At 41.3% G+C, this 17,919-nt stretch overlaps 3 protein-coding genes across 4 annotated transcripts; 2 read left to right on the plus strand and 1 right to left on the minus strand.

The window, feature by feature from the left end:
- The first annotated feature begins 647 nt into the window (after positions 1 to 647).
- On the plus strand, positions 648 to 3,300 carry LOC103995952 (serine/threonine-protein kinase-like protein CCR4). Its single transcript, XM_009416719.3, has one exon. The coding sequence runs from the start codon at positions 815 to 817 to the stop codon at positions 3,164 to 3,166; it is 2,352 nt and encodes a 783-aa protein (XP_009414994.2). The 5' UTR covers positions 648 to 814; the 3' UTR covers positions 3,167 to 3,300.
- A 1,724-nt stretch (positions 3,301 to 5,024) lies between these two features.
- On the plus strand, positions 5,025 to 6,214 carry LOC135585541 (protein PHOTOSYSTEM I ASSEMBLY 2, chloroplastic-like). The gene is made up of 4 exons (XM_065122738.1): positions 5,025 to 5,209; positions 5,473 to 5,532; positions 5,808 to 5,854; positions 5,933 to 6,214. The coding sequence occupies exons 1-4, from the start codon at positions 5,087 to 5,089 to the stop codon at positions 6,018 to 6,020; spliced, it is 318 nt and encodes a 105-aa protein (XP_064978810.1). The 5' UTR covers positions 5,025 to 5,086; the 3' UTR covers positions 6,021 to 6,214.
- Positions 6,215 to 6,445: 231 nt separating this feature from the next.
- On the minus strand, positions 6,446 to 16,105 carry LOC103995950 (uncharacterized). Of its 2 annotated transcripts, none has more exons than XM_009416715.3 (12): positions 15,770 to 16,105; positions 14,059 to 14,180; positions 13,158 to 13,602; positions 12,826 to 12,932; positions 11,939 to 12,749; positions 9,549 to 10,004; positions 8,965 to 9,147; positions 8,581 to 8,808; positions 7,803 to 8,033; positions 7,629 to 7,710; positions 7,303 to 7,489; positions 6,446 to 7,193 (listed from the first exon to the last, which is right to left on the minus strand). In XM_009416715.3, exons 1-12 carry the CDS (start codon positions 15,971 to 15,973, stop codon positions 6,722 to 6,724), a joined length of 3,528 nt encoding a protein of 1,175 aa, XP_009414990.2. In that variant the 5' UTR covers positions 15,974 to 16,105; the 3' UTR covers positions 6,446 to 6,721. The 2 variants fall into 2 exon arrangements, with proteins under 2 accessions (XP_009414990.2, XP_009414988.2); XM_009416713.3 differs by having other exon boundaries at positions 7,303 to 7,492.
- Positions 16,106 to 17,919: the final 1,814 nt, after the last annotated feature.

Raw genomic sequence — 17,919 nt, forward strand, 5'->3', positions numbered from 1 at the left:
ACTGTTTGTACCAAAATTCGAGAGGAAGAAAGGAAGAAACAGAGTTCAGCATGCTCGGTGTTGTTGAATTTGGTTGATGAATGTTCACAAGAGCTGTGAAAGATGCATAGAGCACAAACAATTTCTGCAACTGGCTTCATCCCATGCTATATAATCCATCATCAAATTGTTCACCGAGAAACCAAGGAATCCTTCTTGGATGGATCTCCAGTCTTGACTCTGGAAGGAAGGAGATCCAATGAACCAAGGCAGCATGCATTGCTTCCAAAGTTCCACAAGCTTTTCCATCTTACGATGGCAACTGCTGCTCTCAATGTTTACCACTACGTATGATGGATTCAAATCATCAGCTATTCTCTCTTAAGAATGAAGAGTTCAGAACATGCCTTCTTATTTTCAACCCTTCAAATGTCTCAACTGGTCAAAAGCATTGTAAACGAAGACAAATTTGAGGAAAATAGCGATGCCGATGCCGGTCTTCTCTGTGTGTGTCATGCAGATGCCAGTTTGGTCTCTGTGCGAGAGTTGTCAGATCATTTCAAGATTCTTGTTGACACCAAACCTAACCAGAAGGAAGGAAAGAGTCAGTCAGACATGGTGGTTGAAAGGAGCTTAGGAAGGGTAATTCCACATTGACTCTTACTCGAAGCTTGAAGTGGACTTTGTCTACAGTCATTTTTACACGCCTAAAGCCGCGTTCGTTGCCTTCTCCATCCTCTTCTTCCCCAAGAAATCCAACACACGATCGATCTATTCTTCGACCTCTCTCTGATACGATGAGATACTGTACCATCTTGACCGCCTTTCTCTGCCAATGCTTCCTCCAAGCTTCTTCCTACGCTTCCTCCTGCTGCTTCTTCTTGTCGCCATCTCTTCTCCAAGCATTGCAGCTTCTCTGTCAACAGTAGCAATCTCCCGTATCTCGAACGTTGTAGTGGTTTGCGCCGTCGTTCGACCGAATGCCAACAGAGGATACGACCTGAGTTGCACCAGCCTGCCAACGGGGCACCGACGTATTTACAGGTCGGGCGCCATCTCCTCCTTTGCCATCGCTGGTGGAGATGGATTCCTGTGCTTGCTCAGCCTGTCCACGGACGTCTCCACCATGGTCTGGTGGGACTTGTATCAGGAGTCCTACAACGGCTGGTCGCCGGACTACAGGAGGGTCTACAGCGGGCCGCCCTTAGCCGATCTCTCCGCCGGAGACACGCATGTTTGCGGCATCCGAGGCGGCAGCCTCCCCCGTCCCACTTGCTGGCGCTGGAACCAGTTCACCTTTCCCGAGGGCGTGTACTTCTCTGATATCGCCGTCGGCGGCGACTTCGTTTGCGGGCTGCTGTTGAGCCGGGAGATCGCATGCTTTGGAAATGACACCGGCGTCGTGGGCCAGGAGCCGCCAGGGACTTATTCCACTATCGCCGCTGGCACCTGGCACGCCTGCGCGGTCACCGGGGACGGCAAGCTGGTGTGCTGGGGAGCGGGCAAGCCGGAGGTGGGAGTAATTCCAATCAGGATCAGCTCGTTGGCATTGGGGGAGAACAAGACGTGCGCGCTCGGCAGCCATGGAGGAGTAATGTGCTGGGGAGAGAATTCCAGTTTGCCGTCCAGCCTCGCCAACACCGAGTTCGTGGCGATTCATGCGAAGGGCAGTACGATCTGTGGAATTCTCAGGATCAACTATTCCTTGGCCTGTTGGGGAAGCGCCGTCTTCTGCCACAAACCGGTGGTCTTCGAGGGCGTGTTGCCTGGCACCTGTATGCCGACGTCTAGTTGTCGCTGCGGTCCCCTGGAAGGCTCCGGCCAGTTGTGCGCCAATGGCCGCGTCGTCTGCTCTCTCTGCGAGCTCGGGAGAGAAGCGAGTAGTCCGAGAGCACCTCTTCCTCCTCCACCTCCTCCGGCATCTCCAAACGCAGCTGCGACTCCTCGTAGAAGGAAGACGGTTTTCGTGGTTATCGGCTCCGTCGGGTTCGCCATCGGGCTCGTGACATTGATCCTCTGTTTGCTCTACTTCGCTCGATGCAACGGCCGCATACATGACTCCGGCGCGGCGAGGCGGCCGCTAGCTCCGGGCCTCCCGTCCGCGCTCGCGAGGCCGCACGGCTCGGGAGGCTTACACGCGCCTATCGAATGCCGATTTAGCTCGTTGTTTTGCAGAGGACATAGCGCCATGGTGGAGGAGTTCCCGTTGTCGGTCCTCCTCGCCGCGACCGACAACTTCGCGGAGTCCCAAAAGGTCGGCTCCGGCAGCTTCGGGTCGGTCTACCGCGCCACCCTGGACGACGGCCGCGTCGTGGCCATCAAGCGGGCCGAGACGTCGGCGTCGTCTTCGACCACGGCCCCGGGCCCCGCCGAGAACAAGCGCCCTGACAAGGAGTCGGCGTTCCTCTCCGAGCTCGCCCTCCTCTCCCGCGTGAACCACAAGAACCTGGTGCGCCTGCTGGGCTACTGCAACCAGGGGCCGGAGCGCGTGCTCGTGTACGAGTTCATGGCCAACGGCTCGCTCCACGACCACCTCCACCGGCTACCGGGTGCGACCCTCGCGTCGTGGGGGGCGCGCCTCCGCGTCGCCCTCGACGCCGCACGCGGCCTCGAGTACCTCCACACCTACGCCGTCCCGCCCATCATCCACCGCGACATCAAGTCCTCCAACATCCTGCTCGACGAAACCTGGACGGCGAAGGTCTCCGACTTCGGCCTCTCCCTGATGAGCCCGGTCGAAGACGAGCGCAGACCGGACTGCCACCCTCCGGACCGGGCCGCTGGCACGGTCGGCTACATGGACCCCGAGTACTACCGGCTGCAGCACCTCACCGCCAAGAGCGACGTCTACAGCTTCGGAGTCGTGCTGCTGGAGCTACTGACGGGCTGCAGAGTGATCCACCAGAACGAGGACAGCGGCACGCCGAGGAACGTGGTGGAGTTCGCCATGCCGCACATCGCGGCCGACGACGTCCACCGGGTACTCGACCCGAGGCTGCCACCGCCGAAGCCGAGCGAGATCGAGGCGGTCACCTACGTCGGCTACCTGGCAATCGACTGCGTGAGCCCGGAGGGGCGGGAGCGGCCGACCATGACGGAGGTCGTCGACGGGCTCGAACGCTCGCTGAACGCTTGCGAGCCGCCGAGCGCGTCTCTGTCGCGGTCCACCACGGTCCGGTCCATTTGATCAATTGAACCGGGTGGGGTTCTCCATTGGTTCAATATAATTTTCTTTTCTCTTGTAATGCAACTATTCATTAATTGAGGGATGTGAACAGTTGGTTGAATAATAATAATTATTATTATTAATTTTTTTCTCAATTTGGATCTCTAATTATTTTTATTTTTATTTTTTTTGTGGGAGATGGTGTGGATGTGACATTGGGTTAGTTGAGTTGTACCAACTTTTTCTTCTTATTCTTTCCTGCATTGGAAATAATGAAGACTATATAAAAGATTGACACAAAGTAATTAATGTGTCTGCCTAACAGAAAGGAGGAGGAAGAAGAAGAGAAGAGGTGGTGCAAAACAAATAATTGACAGTAGAAGTCACATGTCAGACAATAGCTTCTTTGTCTGTCTTGACCAAGTTGATGATGTGAAGTTGGGCTGCAAATTTATGTAGGACAAATTGCAATCTTTTAGTAGGTTGAGTTTCATGAATACAATAATAATTAATATACATGTGTTCTGTGTCATATTCTTCTTCTTCTTCTTCTTCTTCTTCTTCTTCTTCTTCTTCTTCTTCTTCTTCTTCTTCAAGGAGTAAAATACTTCACCTAATTACCAAAACTATTAAATAAGCTCTTGATTTGGATTGCACCACATGAGAGTGAGGTGTTACCTCCTAAACCATGATTATTTATCATCCTAATGTCAAAAAATCAAAAAAATGTCATTGTAAATAAAACAAAAACAAAATACAAAATTATAATATTAACTTCTGTTAGCTTATACTAATAAGCATAAAAGATGTATTATGACCTGCCTGCTCTTATGAGTTTTTAGAATTATTGTTTTGATTAATTGTATATATTCTAAAGAAACTCTCTTCCTTCCATTATACTAATTATTGTGGCATCCATCCACAATTATATAATGCCTTCCATCATCCATGTCAAGGTTTCAGACATTTCCTCTTCCTTTCCAATCTGTGAAGAGTCCTGGCACAGCAAGGAAAGAAAAATTGATGCATGGTGTGTACAAATCAAAGTTAGAGTTTGTGACTACATGGAATGTCAAAGGACAACTTCCATCACACCTAAACATGTAATTAAGCAGCAGCAGCAGCAGGTGGGAGAAGTGTAGTACACTTCTCTAGAACCTACAGTGAAGAAGAAGAAGATGGTGGTACAGTTGAAGTACAGCCATCTCATTCTGCCAATGAGTTCCTTTAAGATCTGATCATGATCATGCTATGGTTTGGTTTGTGTGCTCTTAAGGTACTTTAATCCTTGTATTTTAGAAGTATGTCAGATGATTAGTAGTTTTTGGAAGAGAATTATTGAGTGTGAATGGCAGTGAACAAGAGAGGGAAAGAAAAATAAAGAATCCTTCTTGGCCAACACCTGCCACACTTGCTTATCTTCTTATGTTAGGTCTTTAGACTTTCTACTAGGTTTTTGACTTGTTACAAGTGCATTATATTTATATATTTTTTGTTATTGTAGTTAGCTTTGTTGAATTGTTTAAAGAATATCTTAATGTCATCCCTGACAAGAACAATGATATGACATTGATGAACTGAATTGATTCTTACCATGTTGGCTTCAGAAATACTACATTAATAGTATAGGCAGAGTAATTCAAGGTGTGCAATTGAGTCATGTAAACATAATTAAAGTGTATGCTCAATTGAATTTTAGAATGGTCAAGTAAAAGCAACAAGCTTACATCACAGTCTCTTCCTTGGAACTGTTGGAAGTAGTGGAATGTGCACCACATCCAAGCTGTGTGGATAAAAGTATCTGAAGGAAGATAAGAAGGGGGAGACCAGTGGCCAAAACTAGTGGCTCCTGCTGTTGATAACAATAAATATCATACTCCCTAATCAATTGTCGAAATAGGAAAGACAGCAAAAAAAAGTTGGAGGCAGACATAATAAGTCATGGAGATAGCCACAGTACCCTCCCTGAGAAGTCATCCACAACCATGTCCTCACCCATGGCAAACAAGGGCAAAGAGGAGTGGAGTCTCTGCATCAAAATCTGGGGCTGTGTCTGTCAAACCTGTATGTATGCTTCCTTTTTCTCAAAGAGCAAAAAGTATGTATTTAATTTTATCTTCATTTCAAAGAAAAAAAAAAATCACTCTGATTAGTACTGAATGATGTCAAAATCTGTAAACAAGTTCAACCTTGTGCATGAAGAACAATTGGATAATTTTTTGAGAATTTGTGGCCTATGATGCAGAACATAGGATTATTTTCTACAAACTAAAATCAAATAAATATTTTTTTATGTAATATCAATTGGATAAACTGATTTCTTTTAGGTATCGAAAGGATGTCGAAAATGTGGTGGAAAAGGTGCAATTGAATGCCCTGGGTGTAAGGTCAGATTGCAATCACTAACCTGTTTAAAGTGTAGAAAGAGAACACACAGCATGTTTCATAGTAGGAAAATTATAATCTGCCTCACCAGCCATGCTGTTTATCTATCATGATGCAATCATCCATGCAGCTTTTGTGTTTCCAGACCAAAATTAAATGCTTTCAAGTTTTCTTTCTTCAGCATGGTTTAAGGTAGAGAGAAAGGCAGAAACAAGATGTGAAGGATCTGTAGAGGAAAAAAAAAATTTGAACTCATCCAGTGCCATATTGACTGCAGGGAACAGGAAAGAACAAGAAGAATGGGAACATCTTCGAGAGATGGAAGTAAGTAAATGACTCGATTCATTTTTGGATCACCATTTAATCATGGCCTACTGCTTCACCTGACTTCAAATGTCTCAGGTGCTTTGACTGCCAAGGATTTGGTCTCAAGAGCTGCCCCAGCTGCGGCAAAGGAGGACTCACACCAGAACAAAGAGGAGAAAGATAAAAGAGACAACTGCTTCCCTCTCTGCCCTCAATGTGTTCGAGCATCCAAAACCTCTTCTTTTGCCTCCACATTGTATCTTCCAAGTACATGTCCTGAGTCTATGCGATGGGTTGCACCCACAACACCATGGAAACCTCCAAATGTGTATAATAGATAGCCTCAGAATGTGGAAGGACTTCAAATTCACTTCTCAACTAGATCTTCAGGTTCATATAATTGCTAAAAATAGTGTAATGATACATGATGACTAAGAGAGAGAATCACCATTGGCATACACAAACCTGCCTCCAAATCGTTTTGCTGTCTTTCCTGGAGATAGCCAGTCTCCTAGTGTTGCAAGAGACCTTCAATATAGTGTAATGACAGGATGACTAGAGAGAGAGAGTATCACTATTGGCATACACAAACCTGTAAAGAGGAAGAAGTGAAATAAGTGACAAATTCACATTGATATACACCACATCTTTCCACGGTTATGTACATCAAAATACGGAGATTCTTCCTCACCACATTTTGCGATGTTCGAGTCACCAAAAGCCCAAAGAAGATGGGTAAGGAACCATTGGCAACAATTTTGAAACTCAAGTCCTACACTAGATGAATTATGAACATCATAATTTGCAGGTCTTTCCCACAAATCCAGATTAGAAGTCTTTATTCTATTTCCTTAGATACAAGACACTGACTAGTCCACTAAATCTTCATACCAGGACCCTATACCATGGGTCATGAACACGGCCGGTGACGATCGCCATCATAATAAGCACGTTGCCCACATTAACCACTTGGTCAGAGAGCATCGTGGCCCCGACTCGCTTGAGCGCTGCATCTGCCAGTTTCCTCCCCCGGGCCCCGCTCCCACCAAGTACGACTCCTCGTGCTGCCAAATAGATCGACCGTGAAACCTTTGCGAAGACAGCATTATCGTTTTGCAAACTTTTTGTAAGCATTCCTGCCATCATCTCCTTTCTGCTCTGGAGCTTTGTTTCCGAAGAGGTATTTGAGTATGAGCTTGATGATCTCACCACCACCTCAATAATATCTTTGACACCCACATCAGGTGAACTTTTCAAGAGCTCTGAGAGCCCTTTAACAGTTTTTAATATTACAGCTTCCAACTCCGAAGACGCAACAGATTTCTCACTGAGGAGAACTTGTCGAAGGACCAAAATGCTGCATACGATGATCAGTGCGATAAATAACAGAAGGAAAATTTCTAACTTCAGACCATTTTATTTACTAATACAAAGCAAAACTTAAGGAATAAGCAGCAAAACCGCACCTTGTTGCAATGACAATTATCTGCTGGAATTGACTCTGAACAGTTCTTAATCTCAAAACATTAAGTTTAAGAGTTTCGGGGATGGTCTCAGATGTCAATCCCTCTATCGCGCTTGCAAGTTTTAGCAAACCAATCCTTACCAACTTGTCCACCATTTCTCCATTGCACTCTGGTAGTTCATCAACACCTGCTAAGAAGAAAGATCAATGCCGATTGTGCTGTTTAAAATTGTGACCAAACATAGTGCAGATGTACATCACTACTGAACTAGACCCACAACTACTTTGTCAGAAATATCGTAAGTCTCATTTATTAAAAAAATCTACCTGAAGCATTAAAAAGACCATCATGCTGTTTTGATGATGCTGAAAGGCTACCACCTGTTCGAACAGCAGTGACAGGAAGACCCTGGATTAAGTATGTCCAGCTACACTTTAGTAGAACATTTATGGTAACACGATATGAGCAAAGGCCAATTTTATAGAGATAAAAGAGCTCACATGATTTGCCAAGAAAATAGAACAGAGATCAATATGCTCACTCCATTCCTCTTCCAAACTATTGCTTAATGGGGATAACCAACGAAGAGTTGCTGGAAGAGAATTAGCAGCTTCAAGAGGAGATCCATAGCTGTCAGTGAATGCCTTCTGCAAATACTCCAACCCTGCAGATCCCTTGATGAGTGGTTCCATCAACTTGATACGGGCTACACTGACTTCCTTTTTCAGTGTCTGTCAAAAGAACACTTAATTCAATTTTTTGAAAAGTATGACAACATTTATAAGTGCACAAATTCCAAAAACCAGGCTTTCCAGTGAGCACTATCAAAAGCATCGGTTCATGTCTTTGTTGCATAAAGTCTAGAAGTTCATCAGACATCAAAGATAAGGTTTCCTGTCTAACAAAATATAAAAACCCCAAAGAGCATTAGGTATATTATGTTGAAATTATATCTATACGTGTGTGTGTGTGTGTGTGTTGAAATTATTCAGAACAGGATATCAGTCCATATTCTCAGAATCCTCTCTAACGAAGATAAGAAGGTTTTTTGACTCCATTCAAAATAAATATTCATTAGCGTTGACAGTAGGAGATTCAAATGTCATGTAAATATTATGTTTAAAGAAATTGACAAATCTGAAGAGACTAATGCATCTAGAAAAGTTCAAGGATGATACAATCAATTAAATTGATAAAATATAAAAATATTTTTTTTCATTGAGAATATAGTAGTTGGTAACCACTAAAGTACTTCGCTGAATGATCCAAGTATCTAACCTGTATTTGTTCCAAAACAAAACGCAGACCCTTGATCGAGGCAACAACAAAAGAGTTACTCTGTTTGTCACTGGATCGAGCAATATCTGTCAAACTATTCAACATCTTCTGGTGGGCTTTTCTCATGTCATCTTCATTTGCAGGAGAAGAGAGTTTCTGCAGCATGACCAGAACATTCTCTAGAATATTTCCAAAATAATCTATATCCTGAGAGCCTGAGTCAAGGACCTTTGACCAAATAAGAAAATTGTGAGCTTGAAGTTGGACATCAAAACAAGGATCAAATATCGTAGTGGACCAATAAGTGTGACATGTTAAAAGAGGGTATAATTGAAAACAAGTACCAACACATTTAGTTTAACATCTAATTGATTGAGGATATACCTGAGATAGAATGTCAAGGTCAATACTATTGAGAATATCTTGCTTCCAACTCTGTGGAGCCAAATCACATAACTCATCTCGTACCTCCTTCACAAGGCCTAGTATTCTACCATAGTCAGGTCTGCCTGTCTTCAAAGATTCCAATATTCCATCCCAAAATGCTTTCTCCATTGTCTCTTTAATCTGTAAGAATGAAAAACCATGAAACAGAATCAATTAATGGCCCAACAAAATATAATACATCGGAGATCAACCTCAGAGGACAGTAGAACAACTATCTGCAATAGATTTAATGACATGAACCAATATATTGGAAAGAAATAAGAGAAAAAAGAAAAACCAAATGAGTGCCACATTATGTGAAACAAAGCCCACAGTGCACCACTGATCATTCTCAAAGAACTTAATAGTTCAGAAGTTAAATCTCTATATAAGTATATCAAAAATATTTTTACAAATATTGTCGTATGTTATGAGATGGCTTACATAAAACACAAACTAGTCACTTTCATGTGTTATGAGATGGCTCGTAGATAAAACTCAAATCTTTTAAATGTCAAATTTTGGAGGAAGACTACAATTACCTTGATACCAATCTCTTCAGATTTGATAGTGTCAGGATTACTAGAAAAAGATCCATGGCCCCAATGCATTATTTCATTCACAAGGAGTTCATTCTCCGTGGGTGACGACTGTGTTCCCACTGTGCAACTGGATTGAACATCTACATTTTGAACTTCTGTACCAACTCGGGGCTGCGTGGAAGATGAAATTCCAAACAGAGAACGAACCACACGATTTGATCTCCCTTTAATCTCAACTTTGTGCTCATGAGACACGGAAACCAATTGTTTTCCCAGAGATTTAGATGCTGAAGTTGATGAAATATGAGCAAGAGGGTTTGCTAAAGGGCTTCCATTCTCTTTTGCTTCAAAGAATTTGAACCTTGTATCTGATAAAGCACTTTCCATTCTTTCAATACCAGCATTGCCACTCAGGTGTCGTACTTTCTCCCTTAGAAGTTTCTGGTCTTCAATAACCTAAAATTGCCAAAACCATACGTTGGATAATAAATGCAAAGATAAATAAATAATTTCTGGTAAATATCCGACGAACCAAGTATTCAAAAGATCTTATAAGTTCAAGGTGTCTGGAAAAACAAAAAATTAATGAGGAAACACCTGTAATGACAGAGAATATCTGATCATTGCTGAAAATATAACGTGATGGTCTAGTAAGATTTCACAATGTTGACTCAACCGTTACCACATGAACTAAAAAGTTAAAATATGCCCTTGGATTTGCAGTCAATTCCTATAAGAACACAATCCTTACTCTAAATACCCACCAGCTCTCTCAAAAGCAACACATCCGACCTATTTCCCTGTCCTATTCAATACTTCCTTTACATCCTAATCCTTTTCTTTGCCCCCTCATCTGCTTGAATCCATTTATTGACACTATACTTGCTTCACTCTCCTCCATCCGGTCTCTCTCACCTGTAATGACAGAGAATATCTGTCATTGCTGAAAATATAACGTGATGGTCTAGTAAGATTTCACAATGTTGACTCAACCGTTACCACATGAACTAAAAAGTTAAAATATGCCCTTGGATTTGCAGTCAATTCCTATAAGAGCACAATCCTTACTCTAAATACGCTCCAGCTCTCTCAAAAGCAACACATCCGACCTATTTCCCTGTCCTATTCAATACTTCCTTTACATCCTAATCCTTTTCTTTGCCCCCTCATCTGCTTGAATCCATTTATTGACACCATACTTGCTTTACTCTCCTCCATTCGGTCTCTCTCACCCTCTGTCATTGTCATTTGTCCCCCTGCCTCTCATACATGATGATGACTGCAAGGAAATAATAATGATAAAAGCTCCACACTAGTCAACCTTGTCACCAAGAGGATCGTCAGAAAGGAGTAGATAAAGAGTCGTTAAAAAAATCTGTAATTTTGCCATCCAAATTGTAATTCAGATAGTAATGGTAAAAATGAAATATTAACTTAGTACACCATCACAAGTCACAACCAGCTCATATTAATTTAAATACCACATTGAACAGCCAATGAACAAAGACAAAAAAAAGAAAACTATTATCATAACCAGGCTGTCTGCTCTAAGAGAAAAATATGTTTCTAGATAGTAATGGTAAAAATGAAATATTAACTTAGGACACCATCACAAGTCACAACCAGCTCATATTAATTTAAATACCACATTGAACAGCCAATGAACAAAGACAAAAAAAAAAAAACTATTATCATAACCAGGCTGTCTGCTCTAAGAGAAAAATATGTTTCTAGATAGTCATCAATCCAATAACTGTATGCAAAACCATTCAAAAGATTTGTTTAGCCTCGAGACCAAGTTCCCCATCCCAATAGGAGACGTGCTGTTGATTGTTTTGCCAAAACGACCCCTCAAATTTAGGTAACTTCTACATGTGGCCTAAGATGACAAAATATTCAACAGTCATTTCTATATAACCTTTTGAAAATCCTTTCCTCAAATTTGGGTGTCTTCTACATGTCGCCTAAGATGATAAAATTTTCAAGAGTCGTTTGTGGATAACCTTCTGAAGGTCCTTTCCTGAAACCTCAGCTACAACTACTACATTCAGAACTTGTACCTTGACCAAGACAGTCGAACACTAGATAGCTCTGACAAGGTCACCAGTTGCTCATACATAAATATGTTAACTCCACATATAGGTAGAGAGCATTCAAGGGAAAAGTAGCAATTTATTCAGATATAGAAGCACTTTGTATTCACATGATTTGGAAACATTGGTCATATATGTGACATGCAAGCCTATCTGTTTAGCAAAGTAGTAAGTCTAAAAAAACTCAGACAAAAAAACCTGTTTTGGTATTCAGAAACACTGAATGCTGTGTCTCATGCAAGTTCCAAGTAAATTACTGTGTCCAAAACCATGTAGCAGTATTTAGATCAAACACACCTGCTTTTGTATAGCCCTCATATCATGACTAAGATCTAATGGCTGTCCTTCTGCAGTCATCTTGCATGTCTGCAACATTGACAATTCTAACTGGCAAGCAGCTCTCACAAGATCTTCCTCCAGAGATCTAGCATCTTTCACTTTCCATACCACAAACCTGTACAGGTAAGAACGCCATGCTGAGTCAAATGTTCTCAGCTGGCATCTGAAACTTTGCTCCCGAGGCAAACTATTAGATGACTCTTTATGAAGATCCAAAGACACATCTGAAAATGATTGACTTGATAAGCGAGCAGTTTTAGGACCACCTAATATCACCTTGATTAACAACTCAAACTCCTGAAGAAAGCTTATAGCGGACTCTCTCAAGGCAGTCTCACGCTCCCCTTGACCACTGAAAACAGCATTTGGATGGCCTAATATCATGTAAGCACAGAGAACTACTCTAACTGGGTACCTAGACATTGTTGTTTCAACACTCCTAGATTCTCTGACGGCCCCTCTTTTTGTTCCACCTCTCTCTCCTGGTGTTCTGTTAGTTGGAACTTTTCTATTTGGAGAAGCCAGATGCTTAAGCAGATGATCAATATTCTCCACACCTGATGGTCCAGATGATAGTAGAAGTGAAAAACGGCTCTCCAGCCGTTCCAGCAAGGCTTTCATTGTCTTAAGTGATGTGGTTGATTCAATCAGGAGAGCAACCTGTTCGAATGGCATACTTTTAATAGACTCCTCATTTAATTCCAAAACCTGAAAAGCTTTAGCCAAAGCAAAAGTAGTCCTCCTCAATCTCACAAACCGCCTCCAGCACCTAAACATCCAATTAACTATGAGAAATTTAAAGTTAAAAAGAATTAGGACGTTATCAACTAATGCACAAAAATCACCTTGCTAATTTTCTTGAAAGAAAATCTCCATGTCTGATTAAATTGAGTCGTGCAGTACTACGTGGGCTACCTCTTTGTTTCAGATACTCTGCCCTTTGTCGCTTTGCCTGAACATCAGAGCAGTTTGTCAAAGTCTCAAGCAACCAAACCATTTAACACTGGCAGACACTACATAACTGCCTGTCAGGAGAGCCTACTATATGATCTAAAATGGTGTCTTGGTATAATCTCTGCCAATAGATAGTAAGTATTTCACCAAAGCAACATGTATTTAAGGTAGAATATAAGACCATAATATTTATCAAACAGAACCTAGAACAGCAAGCACATACCTTTTGAAGCCGACTTTCTAACTGCTCTTTCATTCTTCTCCTTTCAGTTTCTCTTCGATGGTACACAGTTTTGGCTATCCTCCGTGCCTGCACTACTCTAGCATGTGCTCTTTTCTTTTCTGCTTCTAACAAACCCATCCTTTTTTTCTCAGCAGCAGCACGCTTCTGGAAGATTGCAGAAAGCGCACATTCTTTATACTTGTTTTCTCGGATAATCCGTTGCAACAAAGATCTTGTAGTTCTCTCCTGAATGGCAGCCCTTCTCTGAAGATGAGCCTTAATAAGGCGCATGCGGTTTGCCTCGGCCTGTTGTACACGAGATTCAACTCTTGTGCCCAGTTCTTCACGTTCCCTCTCAAAACGCATTCTTACCCCACTTTTAGCAGCTTGTCGTAACTCACCCAACCTAGCCAACCGCATCTGTGACTTTGTCAAAAGGCTCAACCTATTCATTCAAGGGGAGAACACTTTTGATAACAAAATTATGCAATATATCCAACTGAAATAGCCAAGCGATCAGACTAACTGAAGCTTACCACAGTGTTGCATGCATAAAATGGCCTTTCAAGACATACCAAAATGAATAAGCTAGGTTATCATATTGTCAGTGGGAGCATGCCAATATAGTCAAAAACAACTTTAAGCCATATGGAACAAATAATAATAATAATAATAACAACAACAACAATAATAATAATAATAGTAGTAGTAATAATAATAATAATAATAATAACTGAAATTAAAAAGAGAATGGTTTTAGATACTGGAAATAGAACATTAGACATTCCTCAAAGCTAAAAGCCGAGTGAACTGTTACAGAAAAACTGCACGGTGAAGAAATATTACACATGATGGAGAAACCCATAATAATAAACAAAGTTGAGACTACTGGGAAAATTACCTCTTTTGTTCGGCTGCAAAAAGTTTTGCTTCAAGCCTTTGACCAGGATCATCCTCTCCTGATGACCATGAGGGGCTTCTTGGTTTTGGTCTTGCCTTGCTCGTTAACCATTCATGAAATTGCTGCACCAAAAGGTTTTATTTCAAAATTAACAACCATGAGAAATAAGAACCCCCAATCGAAATCTACATCTTCCTAAAAAGGAAAATTATTCGGTGATGTGAAAGCAAAGAGGTGAAATCAAATATCAAGCCTAAAAGAGAAGAGACCCTCCATATGAAAAGGTAAACGCATATGGATTCAACAGCAAAAGCTAGAAAGATGGCATCCAACAGAAACCAATAATAAAACCACTATTTAGAATCTATCTTAATAAAAATGGCAATTTGGTCTAACAGTAATAAGTTGTGCCATTGAATGGCTTATAATTAGAGAATGACTGAAAATACCAAAGTGACCGTTTGTTTCTCTGGAAGCATAAACTAAAAGAAGAGACTAACCAAACATCATAAACAAATACATGAAGATATAGAACCAAAAAAAAAGTGGCAAACAAAAGAGGTTATCAGGCAAATCTGTGAACACGGACGAAAGGGAAAGAAAGTCAATAATTCATCAAAAGGAAATCCAATGAGTAAAATAGAAAGAAGGGTATAAAAGATGCTTACAATTTTGTGAAAATGAAACAAAAAAAGGTTATATATAAGTGACTCAAAGTACCATAAATTCAAATTTTGGAAGGAGTTACACCAGCAACACAGTTCCCAAAGTATTAACTATAAGCAAAATTGTGTATGTGATGATAGAGACCATCACGCGGAACAAAGGTGAAGTCCACGGACAAAGCGGCAACAAGCCACACAAAAGAAGGTTAAACGAAATTAATCTTGACACAACAATTTTAATAAACAATATAACAACAGAAGAGAACCCTTTTTTGTAGGAAGAAAAACAGTGATCGTGAAGAAGCATTTGGAGTTATTCAAACCCATAAAAGCAGATGAAGCGAATATTAAAGATGTGGACAAACAAATATAAACCGAATGGAAACACATAACACATTTGGGGAAAACACACACAAAGCTATCAGTAAAAACATAAGTAGGGTCCGATTTAAACGAAGATCCAAAACACAAATGAAGGAGCTCCATAAGAATCGCAAAATTTTGAGAACACATGACAGTAAAAAAGTTGCCAAATACGAAAATGAAAACACAGCCAACATAGAAAAAGAATCAAAATTATACACCAAGAAACGAACTGAATCAAGAAACCGAGAAACTATCAAATAAAAGAAAAGAAAGAAAAGAAAAGGCTCAACTTAAACAAGCTAGGAGAAAAACCAATGAACAACGTACCTACAATCAAAACCCCCACAAGGAAAAGACCCCTAAAGAAACCCCACACCAAAAACCTGCAACCGAACTCACCAGAAAAGAAAAGGCGAAAAAAGTGAAACCCAAGAAAACACTCAAGAAGAGATTCAATCTTTTCTGTAATGATGACGTCAAGATGCAGATACCTACCTTCTGAGATCATCTTGTCCGAGTTAAACCTCGACACAAAACCAAATTTCAAGAGACAAAGACCTCCCACCTCGGAGAGAAAATGAAAACTTCAAACTGTCTACAAGAAGCTAAAATTCGACGCGAAAACGTGATCAGAATCGCCAAAAGAGGACCAGAGGCTCCAACTTCCTCCAAGAGACTACCTGTCTCCTGAGGTCGGCATCTCTGAGTTTGGCCTCGATCTCCTCCACGCTGGAGGGGCCGCTGCTCTTGCCCTCCAGGAGCCTCCGCCGTATCCTCCTGGGGATCCTCGCGCGGGATGACGCCACCTCCGCGTCGGTGAAGTCGAGCGCCACCGCCGCGGGCCTCGCGGCCTCCGGCGACTCCACCGTCCCCCGAGAATCCATTGACCGACCAGGGTCGCTCCACAGATCGTCCGCCTGGTGATCGACCAAACAAAGGCTCCCCGGTCGAACAACAACAAGAATCGCAAGGAACCGATCACGATCAACCGAAAAAGGTCGAGTTCGCCTCTTTCTTCGATCTCGGATCACTTTATAAAGCGGTCGCTACGTAATACTTATTTCCTTCACTCGATTGCATACCCTTCAGTCTATCACGGGAAGCTGGACCCCACATGGGAGCATCAGACAGATGCGTAGGCAACTCGGGTGGAAAATAGTTTCGGTCCGTTACTTGATCTCAGCGGCTTTTTCTTAACGGCGCCGTTAGGCAACGGCTGGCTTTCAAGGCTCAACCGACGCCCGTTCGCGGGCGCATGGACGAAAAAGCCCTCGGCAGCACACCTACCACCCCAATTCTTTGGTGAGCAATTAAGAATATGGATTAATATTTAATTACCATAAATGCATTGCTGTGTATTACTGACACCAATCATCCAATGGTAAATAATAATTTGGTACTGTTTTCTGAGAATACAATAAAAAGACTCTTAAATGTGCGTGACGGGAGCAAACGGCGGTTTGCAGGGGCAGGAAGGTAAAATCGCAACTTCCGTCCGGTTCGTTTGCGTGGGGGTCGGACGGTTGACGTGGCATCCGAAGGAGACGATACGAGTTAATGCACGCCGGTTGGCAGATGGCGGACGCCTCGCTCAAATTACCAAAACACTCCTCCGCAGAAGGCGTAAGGGGGCTGAGACCTGAGGGTCAGTTTGGTCAAAAACAATAACCCATAAATGGCAGAAATTGACTTAAATTAACTTAATGCTTACTTAACATAATACATATTAATGAAATTACAGAAAATAACTGTAAATATGTGATAAGAACTATAATTTTATTATAATTGACTCTGATTTCTACTATAAATCATGATAATTTCTATTGAGAAGTGAGAGCATATTAAGATCATCTAAATTCCAAATAGTGTAAAAGTCATGCAAGTGACACTAAAAAATAATAATTAAAAATATACCATATTCTTCTGTAAATATGATTGATGTGTCTAATTACATTTAATATTTACCAAGATGGAATTCTTCCTTGGTTTATCAAATGTATTAAAGTATCTGAGTATGATGATTCCACTTGGATTCTTTGAATGCCTTCCTCTGTGGAATGATTAAGGCCTTACATGTAAGCATGCATCCAGATATAAAACATATATGATCATGATTTCTAATGATAACAAACCTATTTAACTTGTGAATGATTCATCTCATTCAGCATATAGAGTAGTTCATGCTAAATTATTGAGAGTAGACGAGGTGGATTAGCTTAAGTTCAGGAGATGTTTAACATTCTTCAAATAAGATTACTGTTTTATTTAGGTTATGATCAGAAGACCTTTGTGTTCTAAGCTCATTTTATTTGCTGTAATGAAGGGTTTTTCTTTTAATTTTAACACTGGAAGTGTTTGATTCTATTAATATCAATTTTAATCGTAAACTCAATAGGCTGAGTTTAATCGTGTGAATCTCGTCGATAGTTATAAATCTCGAGTTGGATCGATCGATCGATCGAATTAAAAAAAATCATGAATTAAATTCTTCGGCTAGTTCGGTTCACTAAATATGCCCTTAATTTTTATTTGTTATAAAGATATTAAAATTTTCAAATATATTTATTTAAAGATGAAAGAGATGAAAATATTATTTTATTTGTTATTTTTTTTATCCCTTTAAAATCTCCCCTCTGATCAATCACTGTTTTCTTTTATTTTTATACAATATTTTGTTTATAATAGTACCAAAATATTTTATATTTTTGTACAATGATTTGCTAAACAGATAAGTTAGATTATGGCCCACCGACAAAATAAATGTGAGAGAAATATGATATGGAATCCTGTCTCCCATGGATGACTTTGATGGGGATGTGCAGCTGATGTC

The sequence above is a fragment of the Musa acuminata genome, chromosome BXJ2-8 (genome assembly GCF_036884655.1).
Source record: "Musa acuminata AAA Group cultivar baxijiao chromosome BXJ2-8, Cavendish_Baxijiao_AAA, whole genome shotgun sequence".
Lineage (NCBI taxonomy): Eukaryota > Viridiplantae > Streptophyta > Magnoliopsida > Zingiberales > Musaceae > Musa > Musa acuminata.